The sequence below is a fragment of the Antechinus flavipes genome, chromosome 3 (assembly GCF_016432865.1).
Source record: "Antechinus flavipes isolate AdamAnt ecotype Samford, QLD, Australia chromosome 3, AdamAnt_v2, whole genome shotgun sequence".
NCBI classification, from domain to species: Eukaryota; Metazoa; Chordata; class Mammalia; order Dasyuromorphia; family Dasyuridae; genus Antechinus; species Antechinus flavipes.
Genome location: NC_067400.1, coordinates 82320041 through 82345030, shown reverse-complemented (window position 1 = coordinate 82345030; position 24990 = coordinate 82320041). Strand labels below are relative to the sequence as shown.

Genomic DNA, 24990 nt, shown 5'->3' with positions numbered 1-24990 from the left:
CATCCCTTGCAGAATGAGCTCAAAGGCTTTGCAGAAACTATTCAATACTGAGAAATAACATACATTCCTCTGAATGAAGCAATGAAATGCCCTAAGAAGAAAAATGGAATTATCCTGACATTATTTGATAATGGCATTTAATTGAAACATTTTATTATATTAGAATTATATAGAATACCTGGTCTAATTAAAGTATGGTTACTAAACAAATAGGTATGAACAAATCAAAGTACAATTTGGTTTTTTCCTCTAGCATGTAGTGGAAAGAAGCTAGAGAGTTCAAAAGGCAAGATACATTTCTTGAGATTATTTTCTGATAATGAAAGACATCTTATGATCCATTTATAGGTATTTTAGACAATTAAAAAAAAAACATTTCTTGGTGGTAGGATATCCATCTAGAATATTTAAATGAGTCCCTTTTGGATTAGAAATGTTTTTCTGTGTCTGAAATACCTGATACTTGCTATTTCATAATCACTGGATGACAAAGTGAATTATAAAGACACCACACAGTTAATTAAAAGAATAATAGTAAAGCATTTTTTTATTTCTAATTTCATTCATCTTTTTAATATGGCATTTTCCAACAGTTTGGGTTCAAAGAAAAACTTTTCCCATAGAATAAATCAGGATCTATAAATTCAATTGCTTTATATTTATTATAAACTTTCTAATCCTTTTTTATGTTATTCAAAGCCAAAATGTTCACAAAAGAACAAAACATAATTTCAAGAAGTACTAAACATGGTGAAGAGAACTGGTTGCATTTCACATTTTTATAAATACCTATATTTGTATATTATAAATATAAAGAAAAATGGGGGAAAAAACTAAATACAATAAAACGTGACTGTTTTGACAGTCAAAAACCATAAAATATCACAGAGGTTGTTGTAAAAGGCTAGCTGATGAAAGCAATGATCTTCAAATCTGCTACATAATCAATGATTTTCTATAAGTTTTATATGCTAATAGATAATCTTTTATGTCAAATCACCATCCATTTTCATGCATCTGAAGCAGTGGCTGAATATTTGTAGGAGTACAGTTTATTGTCAGCTCCTCCACTCAACAGCAACTGGTTAAGGAAAAAAAATAAACAGAAAATAAATGAATAAAATTCAATTATGATAGAAAATGAGCCAAAGTGACACTTTTTATATTAAAAAAAAAACATTACTTACTGAGTGATTTAAGTTACAAGAACTAATTATCAAACAAATCACCTCAATTTGCATTGCTATTATTAGTATTTAAAACATTTGTTTAAAATGTGAACATTGTTTTCTTGTACATGATATATGTGGAAATTTGTTTAGAAAAATTGCATGTTTAACTCATATTGGATTGCTTGCTGTCTAGGGATGGGAGGGAGAAATATATGGAACACAAGGTTTTACAAGGGTAAATTTTGAGAATTATCTTTGCATGTATTTTGAAAAATAAAAATCTTTTATTAAAAAGAGAAAAAATTTGATCACTCTGTCTAAGCTGTGTTGGTGTTCACCTCTGAACTTTTTATGAAGAAAAGATCAGCAAAGAAATCAGCCAAAGGTGAATAAAACCGAAAGTGGCATAATTAGAGTGCTATAAATTTTAAGGATATCATACCAAAAATAAATCTTAATGGTGCCCATTAAAAAAAAAAAGGATATCATATCATTATTTGTAAGTGAATAGTTGCTATCAAATATAAATTATCTCTTTGTTGAAGAAAAGATATTATAGCAGCTACATTTAGTATTTATACCTAAAAATAATGAAATCACATTTCTTCAAGTATTTGGCAATTAATATTTTTGCTGACAATAACTTTTCCTATTATGAATTAATAAAATTTAACTGTGCTTTTAAGATTTTAAAATTTTTTATAACAATTATAATAATCCCAAACAAAAAGATATTATAGAAAGTTTTCTTTTAAAATTATTAATAATAATAAGCAATTCATTTTGTAACTGAATTGAACTATGACATTAAGGTTTTCAGAATGTTTATTAGAAATAACTGAAATTGTTCCATCTATGTTAACAGTGCAAATGCTGGATAAATTTTATCAATTAATGATGTGTTTGTCCTTTCATACAATTGCTAATTTCTTACCCCTGCTTCTGTCCAATCTACACATAGAACTTTATCTTCATGAGCAGCCAAATCATAAAGAGGGGCTTTGCAACTAGAAAAAAAAGTCACATTAACCTGATAAATATTTTATTCTATTATATCATCAAATAAAAGAATATTTCCATGTGCGCGCGCGCACACACACACACACATACACACACACACACACAAAATTGCTCAACTTATAAAAGAGAATAATCTCTAAATTCTGAAACCTGGTTAAAACATATCTCTTAACTCTTTCCTATATCATTAGATGAAATGATTATAGATTACAATATTTTAAAATATAATAAGAACTTCCAAAGAGAAAGGACTTCAACATCTAAACTTTACAACAAGTGAGGTATTTTTAAATACACACAAAAAAGTCAACAGACTGCAGTATTTAGGTTTACTTTGTATTCTAGGTACTGAATGGTATGTAAGAAATCTTATATATACCGTAATTACATCTGTAATATTATTATTATAGTATTGTTAGGAAACAAAAAAATATGCCTTCATATAGTCATTCTCCAGTTTGTATATTTAATTAATTTTGTATTACTGCACAAAATGAAAGCCAATTAAATAAGTGTTTTAAGTTCCTACTATTTGTGCTCAAAGCTGAGAATACTAAAAACTGAAACAGTCCCCACTTACAAAGTTATTACATTCTACTGAAGTATAACATGTACTAAAACAAATAAATAAAAGATAATGTGAGGAAAGAGAGAGCACAAACAATACAGGGTGTTATGGAAGGCTTCATAGGGCAGGTGACACCTGAGCTCAGTCTTGAAATTTGACAGGACTCTGAAAAGCAGAGCATATATGTGCATATATGGAAGAAGGAGATGGCATGTCAAACATGAAGTCTAGCAGCAGAATCTGTCTTAGAATGAAGTTTTTGAGAAAGTAGACATGGGATATATACAGAAAAACAAGTTAAAACCATCTTTAGAAGCCCTTGAAAAAGAGGAATGTGTATTTTGTCTTAGAGATGACAAGGAACTAACCATTCAAAATTTCTGAGGAAGGACAAGACATGATCATCCCTATGCCTTAGGAAGGAAGATTATTTTGGCAACAGCTGTATGGAGGATGAAAGAATGAAAAGACTAGAAATGGAGCTGTTTTAATCATAATACTCTGTATGAAAGCTTCAAGGAGGTAACAAGCAACTATATAAAAGGGAACAACGGTAATGCAATGGCAGTTTTCACTGAGAAATGTTAGTGGGAAGCAAGAGTAAAGGAAGGAAAGTGAATAAGTGTTTATTAAGCACTACCTCTTGTGTGAGCCACTGAACAAAACAATTTACATTATCTCATTTTATCCTCAAAACAACCCTGGCAGGAAAGTGCTGTTGTGATTCCCATTTATATATGTGTACATTATAAAAGGCAAGTAGAGTTTAAACTCTAGCCCTAGGTCACACAGCTAGGCAGAATTCGAATCTGGATTTGTACTTGGGTCTCCTTGACTCCAGGAGACTCCAGGCCCAGTGCTCAAACCAATGAGTCACCAGCTGCTTCCAAGTATACTGATTAGAAAATGATACATGTTGGAAGAGATGTGTGAAAATTGATCCAACCATTCTGGACCAATTTGAAACTATGCCCAAAGGGTTATAAAACACTGCATACCTTTTGATCCAGCAACACTACTACTAGGTCTTTATACTTAGACCTATTTATACGAAAATATTTATAGTAACTTCTTCTGTGGTGGCAAAGAATTGCAAACTGAGGGAATGTCCATCAATTGGGGAATAGCTAAACAAATTGTAGTATATGACATGCTTTAAGAAATGACAAGCAGGCCGATTTCAGAAAAACCTAGAATGACTTAAATGAACTGATGCAAAGAAAGAACAGTAAGCAGAATCAGGAGAAAACTACACAGTAAACACAATACTATATGATGATCACCTATTATTGTTATTCCCACCAATACAATGATCTAAAAACAATTCCAAAGGACTCATAATGAAAAATGCTCTATCCACTTTCAGAAAAATAACTAAAGTAGTATGAATGCACATCAAAGCATACTATTTTTCACTTTTTTCATGAGGTTCTTTTTTTGATCCAATTTGTTTTGCAACATAGCTAATATGGAAATATGTTTTGTATGACTTCACATGTATATAAATTACATCAAACTGCTTACCATCTCAGGAAGGGAAAAAGCAAGGGAAGGATAAACAGGAAGGGAGAGAATTTGGAAGTCAAAAATTTTAAAAACAAATGTCAAAAATTGTTTTTACATGTAATTGAGAAAAAAATATATATATTTTTAAAGAAAGCATACCAATTGCTCCTCCTGGTCCAGTGAGTTGTAGGCATGAGAGAAACAGCAACTAATATTCACGAAGCATATAGTGAAGAATTTAGTATTTTCTGGAGAAATCCAGACTTCCAGAGTATAAACGAATAAGTATGAGAAGAAATCTAGGATGATGGGAACAGTGCTATAGAGTGGGGGGAGAGAGAAGCTACAGGATTGGAGCAAAGTTCATTTGGATTAAGGTAAAAAAAAAGGAGAAGAAAGGATTTCTTGCCTTGGCAAATGGCAACTATGAGTCACTGAGATGAGGGAAATAAGAAATGGTAATTTGCTAGTTATAGTAAAGATAATGATCACTCGATAGGGACACTCAAATCAAAGGGCTATGGCTTTCTGGAAAGATGCGGTAAAGGAGGCCACTGATTTGGGGCAGCCCAGGATGGGACAAGCACCACACCTTTTTTGTTCCTCATTACTTCAAACCAGCTAGTGCTGGAACAGGAAGGGAGGGCAGCTACCTATGAGCTCGTATGATCTGAGAGCTGAGCAGCCAGTCATTTCTGGCTGGCAGAGTATGCTGAGACAAAGCACAATTAACTTAATTCTACACAGAAGGGATATGTGTGGTCACATCTTCTAAAATCCAAGAGGTGCCAACTATTCCTGGGCATCGGTGTGTTTTGCCTTCCTCCCATTCACCCTATTACCCTGTTCTTCCCTCCTATCCCCAACCCTGATTAGGCCCTTGGTGGTGACAGATTTAAAGCAAGGAATGATCTCTAGATCAGAGGTAAAAGCAAACTTAAGGACTGAGAGGGACTATTTTTATATATGAATTACGAATGTTTTTGACATTTAAAAATATAATTAAAATGTATTTTAAAATTTGTAAAAAACATTCTTAGCTCCAGGACCATACAAAAGCTGACAGCCCGTAATGCCAGACTTTGGTTTGCCAACCCCTGCTAGAAATGGTAAAGGTTGTGATAGAGCATAGTGAAGATTATTTATTTAATGCCTATTCATTATCTCACTTACTTAAGAATATCATACAGATACATTAGCCATGGATATTTACATTAATCTCTATCTTCTCTGACTATTAATTATAACATCAATTTGAAGCCTAGATAAATTTACTTTATATACATATATTTTTTAAAATAATGCATAAGTATTTTAGCTTAAAATATTAAAATGCTAATTTTGAAAGAACTATATAAGAAAAATATATCTTGAAGATTATTTTTATTAGCAGCTACTTCTTTACAAAAAGGATTATCAAGAACTTTCTATTTGTCTCTGAAACATCCAAGTGCTTCACTTCTCTCTTATTTTGTAAGATAATTATGACATTTATTTAGCAGGTCTTAGTTTACCTTCTTGTATCCCAAAGCTTGACCAAATTGTCCAGCGAACCTGAAATTAGCTGCTGTTCATGTGTGGGAGACCATTTCACTGATGTCACCCAGTTATTATGGGAAGTTAAGGATAATAACACCAACGAACCATCTGAATAATGAAAACAGATTTTAAAAGATGTAATTAGAAAAATAATGAAAAAGTCAACAAGATAAATTTCGTTTTATATAAAATCCTAAATGATAAAGAAAAATGTTTGTCCCAAAAGTTATTTTCAATAATTTGCAAAGGCTCACCTTTAGTTCGGGGATCCCACAGCCTAATATGTCTATCAGAATTTCCAGATGCTAAACGTTTACAAAGTGGAGAATAGGAGATACAGTTAAATGCTTTATTTCCAGTCTAAAAAAGGAGAGAAAAAGAAAAAGATTGTAAAGGGCCTCCAACAGCCTTCTTCTGCTACTTGGCTATCTTAATACCAAAATCAAAGAGAAATACTTAAATTCTCTCACCAAAGTTGACTTAAGATTGCCAGTTTCAACATCCCACACTCTAATTGTATGGTCCCACGAAGCACTGCAAATTTCTCCAGCATCTGACCAAAGCACTGAGAAAATTGCATCATTATGGCCAGATAAAGTCACAATAGGAGTCTAGAAATTAAAGTGAGAACAAAAGATTTTTTTCATTTCAGAGGAACAATTGTTAGCCTGCCAACTATATACATACTTGGATTAGAAAAAATTTTGTGGATGAATTAAAATCTTGAGTAAATTACCATACACCTCAATAAAAATTAATCAGGTGAATTTATTAAAATATGATTACTTTCAAGACTTTCTTAAATTTGTCATTTTTTTTCATACATCAAAAGATAAAAGTAAAAAGAATCAAATTATAAGTTGAGGATGGAAAAAAAAAGGAAATTGATAAATGTTCCCCAAAAAAGTAAAAGAAAATCCTAAGGAAGAAATTCAGTCAGTTACTTAGTGCCCACTAAGTGTCAGGCATTATACAAAGTGCTAACACAAATACAAAAAAAAAAAAGAGAAAGTCCCTATACTCAAGAAGCTTACAAACTAGTGGAGGACTCCAACTCACAAAGGAAGCTAAAATGAGGTGGGGCAAGAGAAAGGCACCCTATGTAAGGATGCAATGGAAGAGTCAGAAAAATCCCATTAGTGTAGACAGGTGAGAAACGAAGAGATCATGAAGAATTCTGCCCTAATAGGCAGGGAACTCATAACAATATAAACAGGAGCATGACTATAACCCTTCATAGCAGTAAAGAAAATAAAGGAGTCTTGGGGAAAAGCTGTACACAAAAGTTTTAACATAGGCTCACCTGAGGAAAGGTCCTTGCTCAGGCTGACATACCATGTTTCCCCGATAATAAGACCCATCCCGGAAATAAGCCCTCCCCTTACTGTGTAAGATTCCTCTAAAATAAGCCCTATTGAGATTGCTACTGTAGTGAAGGTGATCCCCTGCGCTACACGCTACATTACGGTATTCTCTGTATGCATCCCTCCCCTCCCCCCCGTGAAACGCACTCCGCGCTCCCGAGTTGCATCCAATCAGAGGTGCAGCAGTGAGCGCGTCATCCTGTTCTTCCCCAGTGATTTGCTTGCTGCCGCCATTGAGAGCAGTACCGCGGAGGAGAGCTGAGGCAGGACAACATAAAAACCCAGTATGTAAGTGGGAGTGAGGGGGCATGATGGAGGATAAAAGAAGAACTCAGGGGGCATCATGGAGGATAAAAGAAGAACTCAGCCAGCACTCACCGTGCTAAAGAAATGGAGAACTTCCTTGCAGAGAGAAGAATAGATCAAATAATGATTCCTGCAGGAATGACTGCCTATCTCCAGACCCTTGATATTGCAATAAACAAGCCATTCAAGGACCATTTGCGCATGGAAATCAATGACTACATTGAAAATAGAATGGAAAGAAATCAGCGTGGAAACTTTGTGAAGCCCTGTCTGCAAGAAGTCGTGACTTGGGTGAAGAAGTCATGGGATAAAATTACTGACAGCTGTGTCGCCAAGGCACTACGAGCAGGTTACCTGGACAAGACATGTTCATTTAAAGAGATGTCCATTGCTGGACATGACAGATCGGGTCCACTTCTTCTGAAGGAAATAGAGGCGCAAGACATCCAGGATGGAATTCAGGGTATGGACACATATGACGTTGTTGTTGAAGAAGATGACATGATCATTATTGAATAAAGGTACTTTTTTTTTGTTCACATTTACCTGTTTATTAAAATTGCTGTCAATGTTCATTAAAATAAGCCCTCCCCTGAAAATAAGCCCTCTGGTGTTTTTCTGTCCAAAAAACTAATAAGACAGTGTCTTATTATCGGGGAAACACGGTAGCTAATGGAAGTAAATGTTCAGAGGTACTAGGCTAATATATGAAGGAATGAAATTTAATTATTGACTAACTGGTAATATGATGCCATTAGTCACTGAAATAGAAAAACTCAAGAGGAGGAAAAGAATTTGGAGGGAAAATGAACTTTGTCTTTGACATGTTTAACTCAAATAAAAAACTAGACAATCTTTTTTTTGCTGATCAATTTTTCTGCAATTAAAGTACTTCAAGAACTATACAAAATCATTAATAATTTATGCAGACATAAGCTTAAATCTTACAAAAACAGAATGAAAACCTTAGGTTTTTCATCTGCAAAATGATCTTGAAGGAACCTTCCATCTTAATGCTCTGACTCTATGTTCCAATTAATACACTTGCCCAGAAAAGGAGGGTTGGGAGGGAAAGAAAAGCAACTGTGTTTTTTGAAGAGAACACATAGAAATCTTTTTGTTTGGGGATTCTGATCAGGGACATGATTCATGCATCAAGGTAATCTATCACTGGCACAGAATTCAAAACAAAAGATAAAGCATTTTCCAGTTCTAATTTCTATTCTACCAGATGGAATGATCAAGGGGTTTCTTATTTCTTAGACTGGATGCCAGATTCCTTTACAAGATCTTCCCATCTGCGGTTCAGTTTAAACACAGCTAAAACTGATCATTCACCTGTTTCATATATACCACCATCTGGACCACTTGGCAAAAATAGCATCAGGAATGGTATGAATAAGGTTTTGGCCATATACCAAGGGCTCTAGTGGTAATTCTGACAAGTTATTTTAAAGATATAATCTACTGGTAACAAGGAGAAGTGAAGTGAGAACATAAAGATGGTTCAGGGCAAGTTTACCATAAGCATCTGAAAAGATGAAAGGAAAAAAAAAAGTAATTCCATCTGAGGAAAGGAGCATGTATAAAAAGACAGTTAAAGGAACAGATCAGATTTTCTGATGATTTTCACAAGAAATATCTTTATATAAGTAAAAGATTTCCATACTCTAGACCCATGAACAATAACCAATTTCAAATAAACATTTGGTAGAACACAATTCTAGTACAACAAAGCATTTAGATTTGCACATTTTTTATAAATTGATGCACAGACAGAGGGTCAGAGTGCAGTCATTCATTTGTCATGACTTCCAATGACATGGCCACCCTTTTTAATGGAGGAAGGGCAGGCATCCCTAGTGAATCTTCAAGTACTGAATGAAGCTTGGTTGATTAAAAGAAGCAGAACACCTATCTGCATCCTGATATTTCCTCTACAAGATAAAATCAAGAATTCCATATATAAATCAGGAACAGTTTTTTGTTTTGTTTTAAATCTCAATGAAGTATTTGTAATTTAGTAGGGCTGATAGACCCTAACAATCTCTGATAAAACATATCACAGGATGATGTTTAAAATACATTTTCTTAGCAAAGTGTAAAAATGCTTGCTCTGGTGAGGCTAGGAAGAAGCCAAGAAAGTGAAGAGGCAGTGCTGAAGAAGAGTGAGTATTCTGAGCCGGGGAGGATAGCCAGTGACAGTTCTTAGAATCAGGAGGGAGTATAGAATAGACACTTGCTAGAAAAGACAACAAAAAGTATTCCTGAAAGAAGAGATTTTGGAAGACATGTTATACTTATAAAATTCATATTGAAATATGAGATGAATTTGCCCTTAAAAAAAATACAAGTATGCATATGAGTGAGTATGTGTGTGTGTGTGTGTGTGTGTGTGTAATACTGAGCATATCTGATGCCAAATGACCATAGTTTCTCATAAAATGTTACCCGTGTTAATCCCAGTTGCTCTGTCCTCTGTTTCTTTCTAGGCTTGATTGTAGAGTCTTCTACTTCATCTTCTTCATTTGTAGGAACTGAAACACAAAATAAGACAATGTTTAAAGTTTAAACTTAAACTTTTTAAGTACTCAGATTGAGTTGGAAGGCCCTTTATAGGGAGAATGCACGTTAGTCAATGCCAGATGGAAAAAAAACTTTATATCAAAACATCCATAGCACTTTGAAGAGCAAAGAACTGGAAACAAAATGAATGTATCTTCTTTGGAGAATATCTGAATAACTTGCAGCATATAAATATATTATCATTGCTCTCTTAAGAAATAAATATGAAGCATTCTAAGAATTATATTAAGATTTGTATGAAACAGAACCAAAAAAGCCATACACACAATGACAATAATAAATAACCACCTCTTGTTCAATTGTATCTGATTCTGTTTTTATTTATTTAAGTGCTTACATTTATTTCAAGTATGCAGTTTACATGCATATTAAGCAAAACTGGATTACAAACAAATATCATAAGCATTATTAAATAACATAACTGGCACTGGTGTTATAAATCATATTAATGGAGCTGGTAAAGAAGAATCATGGAAAAGAATTGCCACCCATGGAATTTTTCTTTTTAACTAACCCAAAACTCTCAGTAGCACCATAATGGCAATACTGAGAAGAAACAGAAAATAGAACATTTTAACTACTACTTTTTTCAGAATCACTTGCTTTGCATTTAGTGAATTATGCAGGAAAGTTGAACACTGAATGCATTTTGGCCTACATCAGCTTTTTTTGTAAGCAAATGTTAAAGGGAATAAAACTGGACATACTGGTACTCGACTCTGTAACCCCAGAGAGAATTTTCGTGGCAAAGACCCTGGAGCAGTTTGCCATTTCTTTCTCCAGCTCATTTGACAGATAAGGAAATAGGCAAACAGGGTGAAGTAACTTGCCCAGGGTCACACAGCTAGGAAGTGTTTGATTTGACACTTGGATTTGAACTCAGGTCTTCCTGACTTCAAGACCTGCACCTTCTCCCACTGTGCCATAATCTAAATCTTCAACAAGTGATGACAATACCCATTTTCTCTCAGCAAAGCTGTGGGATCCCAGCCAAATATATTCTTAAATGAACTGAACTGTTAGTGGGATTAGTTTTCTTTATTTCAAGGAAAGGTCCAATCCCAGAAGTCAGGTGAAAGGAAAACCATTCTGACTATGTTGTATTTATACTGATAGTATTTTTAAAAAGATAGTCCTCAGCAGAACTTCAGATTTCTGAATTTACATTCCCTAAATAGTTGGGACCTAGTACTGTATAGTTATTTTTTTCTCTCTATCCCCCAAACTCTCCCTTCTTTCTAACTTCCCCATTACTGCCAAGGGCAGTTATCCTGGCCAGCATTCCGAACATCATGTCCATCTTCAGAGACTTTTGTATATGCTCCCTTCTTTACCGACACTGCCAGGGCCCTGGGGCAGGCCTTTGTCCCCTCATACCTAAACTATTGTAGTAGCAAATGGGGAGTCTACCTGCCTCAAATCTCTCTCCACTCAGCTATCAAATCAATGTTCATAAAGCCCAAGTGTGAGCACATCATCCCCCATTCAGTAAATACTAGCATCTATCTATTGCTCTAGATCAGACAGAAGATCCTTTTTTTGCTTTTCAAGCCTCTGTGGCCTAGCCCTCTTACCTTTCCAGCCTTCTGATTCCTTTCCTCCCTCCACATACTCTTTAAGCCAGGGACACTGGCCTCCTCTCTATTCTATACTCTACCTCCTGACTCTAGGAACTGTCACTGGCTATCTCCCCAGGCTCAGAACACTCATTCTTCTTCAGCGCTGCCTCTTCACTTTCTTGGCTTCTTCCTAGCCTCGCCAGAAGTCCACCCTCTCACAAGAAGTCTTTCACAATCCTCTTTAATCTTAATGCCTTACTTCTGATACCATCTCCAATCAGGAAGACCTGAGTTCAAATTCAACCTTATCATCATTCTAATAAGGCATCTAGAATAATACTAGACACATAGTAGGCACTCAATAAATAATGCTATATTAAATTACCAGGGACTAAATCATTCCTGGAATGCAAAGTAAACAAAATTTTAAGGAAAAATGAAAACCTGACATAAATATCATTTTACAATTTAAAGCTCAAGCATTCCTTGACAAGTAAATTGTTTTGATCTTTTTTGTTCACTTAGGTCACCAAAATGGATAAGTATTTACAATTCAACAAACACTTAAATATCTTTCAAAATGACTTCATATGACAATCAAATGAATTTTGAAAGATTTGACTTACCTGCAGACCAGATCTTTAACATCTTATCCCATGAGCCACTGCAAAACTAAATCAAAGGAAAGAAGTCAACAAAAGAAAAGATTATATACTGTCTCCTTTTGCCAACATCCCTCTCCCAGATGGTAGGTATATCATTCTAGCAACTCAATAAATTGAAAATTTTTTCCCTTAGTCACAACAGGTCAGGACTGTGGTTAGTAAGTTCAAATAGACTTAAAAATATATATCTTTACTGTTTCAGCATTCTACTTGAAAAGTTATACACTTTATCTTACTATCAAACTATCAAATAGTTTTTGTTTTATGATGCTAGTATTCTTGCTCACTGACTATAAAGTAATAGGTATAACCACAAAAGGTTATTTAAGTTAGAGGAAAAAAAAAAATCTCTTGACATTTCAAGCAAACCACTCATATTCCAGCTCAGTAGAACTCCACTTAAGGCTTACTTTAGTCCCTGTGGTGTCAACAGCTACAGATTCCACACTCTCAGCATGGCCTCTACAGCAATGGAGAGCTTTTACTTTGTTTCTCTCCACATTCCATTCCCACAAGAGGATGGTCTGGTCCATCGAGGCAGTGAGAAGCAAACATGAAGAACTGTCTATGGCAGAGAGAAAACAAGGATAAGCCAACACTGGCTCTGGGTCATATTCTGGAGCCAAAGAATTTTCCTTGTTTTGGAAAGAATTTTCTTTTCTTTTCTTTTTTTTTTTTTTTATTTTTAAAGATTTTTGTTTTCAAAACCTGCAGAGATAATTTTTCAGCCTCGACCCTTGCATAGCCCTGTGTTTCAGATTTTCCTTTCCTCTCCATCCTCTCCCCTGGATGGCAAGCAATCCAATATATGTTATATATGTTAAAATATATGTTCAATCCAATATGTGTAAACATATTTATACTGGAAAGAATTTTAAGTTAACAAGATCTTCTATATGGCCAAGTTCAAAAGGAAAAAAGTTGAATCTATGCTGAAAAGAAGAAACTTTCTGTTACTATGATGACAATTTTAGAAACTTGAAAATATGGATGTAGCAGGTGACTTTACTGAGGGACTTACTGCTACCCATTTATGAGATTTCCCTTTCTTTTTAAATATTCTCTGACTGACAGTACTCAGGTCACTGGAAATATAAAATTTATTTTTCTGTTGTGAGTCTTTTCTCTCCTCCAGCCCCACCTGTTATTCCTTAAACAGTATAAAGAAACTGACCTTTCTTCACCCAGGCAACATCTTTCACCACTTCCCTATGTCCAACAATTGTCATGAGAGATTTTCCTTCTGGAGAGGAGATCCGAGATGTCTTGTCATAGGAGCCAGTCAAGATCCTAAAGGATTTAAAAAGAAATAATTTCCCCCTATCTGAAGTCAGGTCTGCTTCTCAGGACAAATCCTTGAGTATTTAAGCCAAAGAGTCTTAATCAGGAGTCATGTCACTTTGAAGGGGAGGAGAGGAAGCATTCTGTGAACTTGAATGGGAAAAAATAATTACACCTTTACTTTCACTAATCTCCAACAGAAATTTTGCATTTTCTTAACTACAGAAAACAAACATTACTCTGAGGAGTCCAAATATCTAATTTAAACAAAGTTCTTTATTAAGAATTCCAATTGCAATTTAGTAAAACTGTATCATACAGGAAAGTGTAAGACTGGAAGAGAACAAGATCTATTCTACACAATTTTGAATGGCCCAATACACTTGTGAATTAGATATCTGCATTATTATGGTTCATGGCAGTGGTGTCAAACTCAAAACAGAATAAAGTCTGCTAAAATATACAGAACAATCCTTGCAGGAAACACAATTATTTAAAAAAAAACAACAAATTAATATTCTCTGTGTCCTACTATATTTTTATTTTGTCAAACATTTCCCAAGCACTTGCAAGTTTATGGCTATCTTTACAATTCTCAGAAAATTTTAAACAGAAATGGACATTCTGAATCAAGTGCTTCCTAAGGAAATCTATGACTTGTGAGCTTCCATGCATAAAGAGACCCAAAGACGACATGCTTAATCGCCAACTGCTGACCACACATGAATGAAATGGTCTTGAACACAATCTCTCTGGATGCCATAAACAGAATGTCTCTGTCCAATCAGAAAAATATCCAACTCTCAGTGAAATTCTACAGAGAAAAACAAAGACTCTTCTCCAATCCTAAGATCTCAAAAAACCTACCTTATGTTAATCTACAGTCATACAAACTCTGGTAGAAACTGGCAAAGGCGAAAAAAAACTTCCAACTTTGACAGTTTAAATGTTTGAGATATAATAGTGAATTATATAACATAATATACTTTATATCATAAAATGACAGAACTGAGATATTTCCAGAGATGGTCTTTGCTACTTCCCATACTACAAGTTTGCCCTAAGTCACTCACTCTTTGATGTGACTGAATCATAACAGCTTATCTTACACAATCCTGTGCGATAACCAAGAATTTTCTATAGTTCCTCTACTTTGATCTTCACAACAGCTCTATGAAGTAGCTAATATTGGTATCCTCACTGCCATTTTAAAGAGGTGTTCTAGGGTAATAAATGGTAGAGCTTGGGATTCCTGCCCAATGCTTCCACAACCACATTACACCATTTCCTCACTGTGCTAGATTGCTGTCCCAATGATTAACATTTTCAGAATGGCCTGGAGAGTAACGTCTTTAACATTTTTTTTCTTACAAGATAACTGGATTACATACAGTTTAAATCTCTGGCCTTAGTTTTTTTTTTTTTTTTTTTTTTTTTAACATTTGTTTTAGCTTACTGAGCTAACTGGTCTAAGCACTGGACCTTGTCTTACAAGACCAAAAAGCACCACTCCACAAGAAAGGACCAACAAATAAACCTAATTTTAGCAACTTAAGATTTTACAAAAACTTTTTTGGAGTATGGAGAACTCCAAGAGAAGAAATTTCTTCTAACTGTTCAGAAAAGCAGCTGGTGACAATTTTAAGAATCACACGGCCAGCATATGTCAGATGTCAGATATCAGACTGGAACATGGGCCTTCTTAACTAGTCGGCCAGCTCTGTATCCATTGCTTAATGCTATCTCTCCAGGGAAATTTGTTCTTGCAAAATGTAGTTATGAAAACTGAAGAACAGTGAGCATAAGGAGGCCAGCTTTTCTTCCCTCTCAATAAAGGGGTCAGTGAGACTGAGAACCTCATTTGTATACAAAAGGAAGAACAACTTCAGGCTAGGATGTTGACCAGTCCTGACATCTGGCACACTACCAACCCTACAGGGGAACGCTGAATATTATATAAGCCTTCAGTGCTCTCTGACACAATCATACAACTACATATACCAAAAAAAATCCAAAACAAAAATCCCCAAATCCAGAAAAAGATACACATGGCTGAGCTGAATAGAGAAACGAATAACAAGGAACCTTCCATAAAATGCGAGACTACACGGCAACTCTGAGATGAGAATGAAGGAAATTCAAGATGTAACACAACTGGCAATACCATTCCTCTGTTCCTTCAATTGAACTGATCCAGTCATCATGGACTATACATTCTTCAGGTTGTGGTGCGATATATTTTTCCACATACTCAATTTCCACTACTTCTTCCTATTCACCCAAAGAAACAAGAAACTTATCAGGAAAAGAAGTGACAACACGCACACACACAGAACTTTAACACCTCAAAGGTATGCCATGTTAGATAAATAAGAGTCCTTTCCAATAAGGGAAAAGTTTTTAAGATCCAACTTGGAGTTATGCAAAAGATTGAATAGTTTTAACACAAATTTAAGCTTTATTCTTGCTTGCACCTATATCATATCTCAAAAGTAATTTAAAGAAATCCAGTATCAGAAACTCTATACTAAAAGAGTAAGGCAGGAAACCTAATAAATGACTAGTGAATATAATAGCTGCAAGCAATGTAAATGAAATGTCTAAATGAAGGTGAATGTACCTTTTTCTGTCAATGTGTTTCTACTGAATACCATGAAGAATTTAATTGTATAAATTTATATTGTATGCATTTATATATTTATATTTTGTAAATTTATTTTGTAGATGTTTGTATTATATTGAAAATAGTTTGAAAATCATGTTGAAAATATTCTTCCATTCTGCCTTTGGGTACATTAAAAATGTAAAATTCTTTCATTTGAACATTTAAAGGAGATATTCCAAAATCAATGAATTGAGAGAAGTCAGAACTCGAAAAAATCTGGGGAGAAGCAACAGAACTAGGAAAATTTGGATACTGAAAGGAGATCCAAAGGCCTAATAAGTATATATAATATATCATAAATACTCAAGCAGTGGTTGAAAATACAACAGGAGACTCGAGATGTAGACAAGAACTTGTTGTATATATAACATATCATAAATACTCAAGCAGTGGTTGAAAATACAACAGGAGAATCGAGATGTAGACAAGAACTTGTTTAAATGTCTTAAAAAATTTCAGCATGATCATGAAAACTAGCTACTGTGTGACAGATGATTAAACATAATGACACAAATTAGTAAGGAGATAAAGTAATTATGTGAAAATGTCTATTCTGAGGAAAATAACTTACTGTTGAGATGTTCTCTAGTTCCATATGCTTAATCAAGGGCATTCGCAGGAAATGGCCCTTAATAAGGAAATCAAACTCCACATACTTATGGACTTCTGAAAAAAATAAAAGTCAAAATATTTCTTATATGAACATTTTCCTTAGGGATTGTCATTAATATGTACAACAATAGTGTTTAAAAGGAAATGAGTTATTAAAAATAATCAGAAAGATACACAATGAGATAAAATTTTGACTGTCAACTGCACTAGAGGTTGATGCTTCAATTATTCAAAACATCTCATGCTGCTATTGTAAAATTAATATTATGCTATTATCATTTAATAATTGGAAACAACTTACTAAAAAACAATTACTCTGTATGCCATCCTATTCCCCATTTTGTCAAACCCCATTTTTCAATCTAGTTCAAAATATAGAAACCAGCCCAATCAAAGGTGTGGCTGAATAATATGTCTTAGCCCCCAGGACATTTGATGCATAAACTGGGACCCATACTTCAGTTTACCTGAAGGAAGGACAAATAACAACAAAGAACCAGATCTCAGTGCTGCTCCGCCAGGTCAAAGTTTGGGGTTATTTGATTTCCAAAAGGAAGCCTAAGGGGAGGTTCAGGAGAGATCCTGATTGAGATGGTTCTGATTTTCTAGCCACGATTACTGGAGGCAACTAAGTCTCATAAAAAAAGTAGAATTCCTTACTGGTCAGAGAGTCTGACCAGCCATAAATGAATGACCAGCCCACTTTTCTCAACTCCAGCTAATTGAAAGGAGTTGGGTTTTATTTATTTTTTAATACAACCATGACCAACCTCCCACCCCTCTTCCTTTTGGGGTCTCCATAAATCATGGTTGCTAACCCAACAAGGCAGGGGGCATTCTAACTCATGTTATTAAGTTACATGAGTCATTGTTTATAAACTATCATCTTGCCCTAGAGAAAACTGTGCCTCAGTTTACCTTTGTTGCATTTTTATTAGCCACAGCTTGGCTGTTTTCCTCTTTCACAAAGGTATTATTCATAAGCAAAAAACATGGAAGACAAAAGAAGTAAACTTAAAAACTCTGTTGCTTATTTGTTACTTTGGTAAAGATATAGCAAATATAAAACCACCAAATCAGATAAAACCAATGCAAACTATTACTACAAACACTAACCTTTGGGATACCATACCAGTTAACTACTATGACTTAGGAGAGTCAAAGAAATTAAATCAGATACCTCACTAATCTTTCCATTTGATTACAACCTTTAGAAAAAAGTCCTTTGTGGGACTATGAGACTTTACAAATGTCGTGAAGAATTGCAAATATGAGATCCAACAATCACTTAAAGGTGAGTGGGCACACCTCCTTTATGCATGAAAAGCAAAATAGGAAATCTCCAGGGAGAAAGATCATTGATTAAACCACAATTCACAATTATTTGTAATAGTAAATACTTTATTCCTAAATAGTGAACTAGTGCATAAAGTTACAAAATCAATTTAATTTAATAATGAAAATTTATCAGAAAACTATAACATTTCTTCTTTAATATATAAAACTAACTTGCTGGGCTAACAAATTTAATAAATGCATTTTTGCACTCACAAAATCTATTTGTTTCTAAAGAAAAAACATTTAACAAAATGTAACTATTATAACTTATGACGGATACGCTTCAGCTTTTTTAGATAACAAACATACTCACCATTTTTGGCTTCCAATAATTTATTGATAATGTTACTAAGATCAGAGATTTCAGAAGCCGCAGGGATGGAGAAGGGAACATTGTCTACTGCATATCTATAAAAAGAGAGAATGATGTATTCTTAACATGAACAAAACAAACTAAGATAATCTACTTTACTAAATTTATCATAAATAATGTTCTAGAATTCCCATATCTAGAAAGGGAGGATCAAAATTTCTGTTTTTCAATACCATTTTAAAGATCTCCAATATAAATAATAGTGTCTTTCAATTTAGGAACTCAAAGGCTTTCTCACAAAATTGTCATTTGTTTGCCTAACTTTTCACTAGTTAATAAACATTCATTCAATCACAAATGATGCTACTTCCCTTAAGAATAAACAAAAACACAAGAAAACACCTATCTAATTTTCTGGATCAGGTCAGAAAGTCAATCACAAAACTGAAAAGGGTTAACTAACACAATCCTTCTAAGAATTTAAAAATTTTGAGAATCTAATCCTAACAAGAAAAAACAAACATTTTACCCTAAATGTACGGTTTCTTAACTTGTTTCCAAAAAGCATGCCTACGCAGGTTATCTAATAAAAGATCCAAAGGTTTTTATGTGCTGCAAGATAATATCAAACAATGGACAAGTGTTTATTAAGTGCTGCTATGAGTCTGGCACTGTGGATACAAGTACAAAGAATTAAAGAGTATTTGTAATGAGTTTAAACTCTAATGGGAGAGATAAGTACATAAAAAATATACATTTACGTAATAAATATAGCTACTAAATACAAACATCCACAGAGTAGCTAAATACAAGATAGTTTGGGACTGAAGAGACAGCAACGAGGGGACTCAAGAAAGATTTCATGCAGAAGATGATGCTTGGGATATGTCTTAAAGGAAGAGGGGAATTCTATGAAGTGGAGGTAAGACAATGCATTCCAGGCCAGAGGGCCAGCAAGTACAGAGGCTTGCAGAGGGGTCACATGGAAGTAATAGAGAAGGCCAGTCTGGCTGCTTTGAAGGGTGCAGGAGAGAAACCAACGTCCAAAGAGACTACCAAGATAGATTAGGGACACGTGGGAGAGGGCTTTAAAAACTATTTGACCCCCTAGGCAGTAAGAAGCCACAAAAAAGCTAATAGAACTTTAAGATGTATGGAGGGTCACAGCATTCAGGTCTAGACAGGGATAAGTCCTCTATTACTCTGCCATGCTATTGATAGACCACATTTAGGAATAGTATGCTTAGTTCTGGGCATTTTGGAAAAGGCAGCCATGAGGGGAGCATCCAGAGTCGGGGATGACAAAGAACTCGACTTCAAGCCAATGAATAAGCTGAAAGAACTTAGAGTGTTCATCCTATAAGAAAACTGAGGGCTGCCATATAAAAGGTTTATACTTCACTGTTCCCAGGGGGCAGAATGAGAAGCCACAGATGAAAGCCCCACAAAGTAGATATATAAATTTATCATATGGAAAAACTTTCTGCTTGGTTAGAAGCAGAATGGGCAGTTTCAGGAAGTGAAGAAAAGGCTGGATGATCATTTGTCTGGTAATGATATATAAAGAATTCTTGTTCAGATACAAGTGAACAAGATCAGAACTAGAGAGAGGGCTTTTCTACTCTCGATCCCTTTTCATCTAAGAAATTTTGATGTGAGTGGGTATGTAGGTATATAATATACGTAACATATAATAGTTATATAAACCAAACATTTACTGATAATAAATCATAAATTTATTTTAAAACAATTCTTTGGTATATGTGTAATTTTAATGAAAGCAAATTTGCATACTAATGAGATGGATGTGTTTATTTTTACATGAAGAATTTATTCTTCAATGAATACTGGATACCCTTTACTGTTGCTAAATCTTTCATGACCCCCACATTCAGTTTTTTGACTCTACATCCACAGTTTAAGAAGCTTTGGACTAGAGAGTCCCTAAAGATCTTTCCTCTTCTGAGAGTCTGAGCTACTCATTCTATAATTTCACAGATGCCTCTAGTGTTTTCTGGCTATTATCAAACACTTTCTCCTAAATTTGAAAAATATTTAAATATTGACTTACTTCCTAGACAGCACTATGCTAGATACTGGGGATGGTACAAATAAATATAACAAACATATAACAAATAAATATAAACAATTTATTTGGGAAGATGAGACAGACAGACATAAAATTAAAAAATAAAAAACTACATATCTGTGGTTTAGTTACTTGAATATGAAGTCACATTTATTTACAATGATAATCATCACTAATAAAACTATGTGACTCTTACATGTCTGGAGTATAGTGTAGTATACCAGTATAACAATAATGTCCTATTTTCTTCTTGTTATCATTTAGCTATTTCCAGTTGTGTCTGACTCTCCATGATCCCATTTGGAGTTCTCCTGGCAAAGATACTGGAATGGCTTGCCATCTCTACAGCTCATTTTAGAGATGAAAAGGAAACTGAGGCAAACAGGGTTAAATGGTTTTTCCAGAGACACTCAGCTAGAATCTTGAGCCTGAATTTGAACTCGGGTCCTCCTGACTCCAGGCCTGGCACTCTTATCCACTGTGCTATCTAACTGCCCAATGTACGACTACACACATTAAAAATCTTGATATCAAAAGTTGAATGGAAAAGATCAGTACATGGCTTATTAGTCTTACTAACAGGGTGCAAAGGACAGAAGAAAATTATAAAAAGAAAAGTAAAAGGAAAGGAAACACTTATATAGTACCTGCTATGCTTCAGATACAGTGCTAAATGCTTTTTACAAATGTTATCTCATTTGTGGGAGAAGGTCCAAAATAGATGAGAGCAGGGGGGAAAGGCCTCTGGGAATGAGAGAAGTTAAACAAATAAAAAAGCTTTCTTTTTTTGGCTAGTAAGTAGAATTCATGAATGAGATGTGAAATAAGATTGAAAGAATAGATTAGAGCTAGATTATGGCACAGCACTCTTGTATCTCTTCTTGTGGGATCAAATGATCAGAGAAGAGAGGAAATAGATTTGGGATGGAGAGAGTCATCTGCATCCAGAGACAGGATTATGAGGATTGATCACATAGTAATCACAACATAGTATTTTCACCTTTTTTTGTTGTTGTTTGCTTGGTGTTTTTTTTTCTTTCTCATTTTTCCCCTTTTTGATCTGATTTTTCTTGTACATACTGACAAATGTGGAAATATATTTAGAAGAAATGCACATGGTTAACCTATATTGGATTACTTTCTATGAAGGGGAGGAGAGTAGGGAAAGGGAAAGAGAAAAATTGGAAATAAAAGATTTTACAAGGGTGAATGCTGAAAATTATATTTGTATGTATTTTGAAATTTATTGTTATTATTAAATAACATTTTAAAATTATTAAAATTTATATTATTAAAATATTTTAAAGTAATTATTAAATTTTATATCATTAAAACATTTTTAAATTATTAAATTTTATTATTAAAGATATTAAATATTATTTTAAAAATAAATGTGGTAAATATGACAGTTAAGGCTAAAATGGAAAGCATCTGAAATCCTTCCTGTAAATATAAGCAGAGACTTAAAAAAACAAACAAAAACAAGAGAAGACCCAAAGATGCTATGTCAGAATCTGGCTCTAATCTATTCTTCCAGGTGTATTTTATATCACTCTCATTCATGAACTCTACTTTTTAGTCAAAAAAGAAATCTCTCATACCACTACACACCTGTCAGATTGGCTAGAATAACAGGGAAAGATAATGTGGAATGTTGGAGGGGATGTAGGAAAACAGGGACACTAATACAATTTAGGTTGAATTGTGAATACATCCAGCCATTCTGGAGAACAATTTGGAACTATGCTCAAAAAGTTATCAAATTGTGCATACCCTTTGATACAGCAGTGTTACTATTAGGCTTATACCCCAAAGAGATCATAAAGAAGGGAAAGGGACTTGTATGTGCAAGAATGTTTGTGGCAGCTCTGTTTGTAGTGACTACAAATTGGAAACTGAGTGAATGCCCATCAATTGGAGAATGGCTAAATAAATTGTGGTATATAAATGTCATGGAATATTATTGGTCAGTAAGAAATGACCAGTGGGATGATTTCAGAAAGGACTGGAGAGACCTACATGAACTGATGCTGAGTGAAATGAGCAGGACCAGGAGATCATTATATACTTCAACAACAATACTATATGATGATCAATTCTGATGGACCTGGCCATCTTCAGCAATGAGATGAACTAAATCAGTTCCAATAGAGCAGGAATGAATTGAACCAGCTACACCCAGTGAAAGAACTCTGGGAGATGACTAAGAACCATTACATTGAATTCCCAATCCCTCTATTTTTGTCCACCTTCATTTTTTATTTCCTTCACAGGCTAATTGTACAATATTTCGGAGATCGATTCTTTTTGTACAGCAAAATAACTGTTTGGACATGTATACTTATTTTGTATTTAATTTATACTTTAACATATTTAACATGTATTGGTCAACCCTGACATCTGGGGGAGGGGATGGGGGGAAGGAGGGGGAAAAACTGGAACAAAAAGCTTGGCAATTGTCAATGCTATAAAATTACCCATGCATATAACTTCTAAATAAAAAGCTATAATTTAAAAAAAAGAAAAAAGAAAGAAATCTCTTTTCCCAAATTCAACTCATCTCCAGAGGTCTTCCCCTCTCCTTCCCCTTCACCCCCATCTAGCCTTTTAAAATCTTTTATCTTCAAGTTGTAGTCACTCTTCTCTTCTCTTCCTTCCTGCTCAGAGGAAAGATCCTGGAAAAGCAGGAAGGAGGCTACGTTACTAAGGGCTTTAAACATCTCTTTCTGATCCTGGAGGCAATGAGGAGCCATCATACTTTACTGAATAGGGGTGACAAGGCAGGTCCTGTGCTTCAAATTAATTGCTTTAAGTGGCTGAATAGAGGATGGATTGAGAGAAAGATTGGGAGAGAGCAGGCTACTTTGCACAAGTCCAAGCAAGAGGAGATGAAGATCTGAACTAGAGTAGGGGCAGTTTCATTTTTGGCCCTCCTTTCCCAGCACTTAGCAAAATGCCTTTCACACTTTGCATGCTGGTGAAATATCTCGAGTAGAATCACACAATATGTGCAGGGGTAGGGGAGCAAAGAATCAACCAGGTCTAAAAATCAGGTAAAAGGATCGGAGAACGATCAACCTTGTTTCCAAGGATCTCCGAGATCTGACTGATTTAGGTCCACGGGTGGAAATTATATAGGAAGGTAGATTGCGACTTGAGAAGAGAAACTTGTCAATAATCAGAACTGCCTAAAAGTGAAGTTATCTTCCAAAGGCAAATGGAGAGAAAGATAGAGAAACTGACCATTCCAGGGGAACCCAAAGCCCACCCACGAGCGGGGATGCCTCCAAGGGCTTCTGTTCTCGGGGCGAATTAAAAAATTCTGATTTTGGGGCTCGGGGACTTCCCGTGCATGTCCGTCCCAATCCCCCTGTAGTTTTCTAAGAGAGCTCACAACCAGCACAAGACTCAACGCGGGAGTCTGCAAAACGGACGACCGCCCCTCTTCCAAACTTCGTTCTCGAAGCACTAGAGAAGACGCGAAAGATTCGTCTTTTTAAAATTCAAGCAAGTTTAACACCTCAAGACGGGAACATCTCCTGCAGCCGTCACTCCGGACATCCTCAGAGTAAAATGGGGGGGGGGGGGAGGGAGAGGGAGGGAGTCCCGGCAGAAGAGAAAATCGGCCGGTTAGTTACTTACTTTTTGTTGGTGGTGAAGAAGCGCGTCTGGAGCTGCGCCATGGTGAAGGCGGCTGAAGGATGGAGGTGGGGTAAGGGGGTAGTTGGACCAGATCTGGGAAATGACCGAGGAGTGGGCGCTGCTGCCGGAGGGATGGGGGGATGTGTGTGCGGGATCGACTTGGACCCGCTCCTAATCCTCCCGAACCAACTGGAGAGGCTGGGAGAAAGACTTCCGACCGCTGCAGCACCAGCCAGCGAGGAAAGACACCAACCACGTGGCTGCACACCGGCACTACCGGGGATGCTTTAGGCCAAAGAGTTCGACTGACGATTCCATAGAGCCACGATCTACTAGTTAGGTCTCTTCTTAAAAGGCGCTTCCGTCTCGTCCCCACGCTGTCAACATTTTTTAATTAGCCGGTTTCTTTTATTGTCTCCAGACTTGATGTATCAGGGAGATATATAATGTCCTTCAAAAATATGTACGTAGTTTTTAAATCATCACGAAAGCATGAGAAGAGAAACCCAGTCAGGGATCATAGATACTACAACTCCCAGAAGACGGTAACCTTCAATTTGTAACCCTAGGCTCTCCGCAATGCACACTGGGAATGGTAGTCCGTCTTAGTTCTGAACATCGAATGATTTGGTTATTATGCCTCCTATCTTCTCAATCACACTTCCAGCCTGGGAGTCACGAAGGGGCAGGGAGAGGTGAGGGGAATGGGATGTGATTATTTTCTGCTCTACATTTTCCTCTTCACAAATCCAAATTGAGGAAAGT

At 35.4% G+C, this 24990-nt stretch overlaps 1 protein-coding gene across 2 annotated transcripts; it reads right to left on the bottom strand.

Annotated features, from left to right (window-relative positions):
- Nucleotides 1-520: 520 nt before the first annotated feature.
- WDR12 (WD repeat domain 12) lies at nucleotides 521-24317 on the bottom strand. Of its 2 annotated transcripts, XM_051983762.1 has the most exons (13): nucleotides 24226-24317; nucleotides 18495-18589; nucleotides 16803-16897; nucleotides 15731-15837; nucleotides 13460-13575; nucleotides 12696-12850; nucleotides 12247-12292; nucleotides 9927-10012; nucleotides 6276-6416; nucleotides 6060-6165; nucleotides 5781-5913; nucleotides 2107-2179; nucleotides 521-1081 (listed from the first exon to the last, which is right to left on the bottom strand). In XM_051983762.1, the coding sequence occupies exons 1-13, from the start codon at nucleotides 24264-24266 to the stop codon at nucleotides 1010-1012; spliced, it is 1266 nt and encodes a 421-aa protein (XP_051839722.1). In that variant the 5' UTR covers nucleotides 24267-24317; the 3' UTR covers nucleotides 521-1009. The 2 variants fall into 2 exon arrangements, with proteins under 2 accessions (XP_051839722.1, XP_051839723.1); XM_051983763.1 differs by lacking the exons at nucleotides 15731-15837; nucleotides 18495-18589; nucleotides 24226-24317 and having other exon boundaries at nucleotides 16803-16889.
- Nucleotides 24318-24990: the final 673 nt, after the last annotated feature.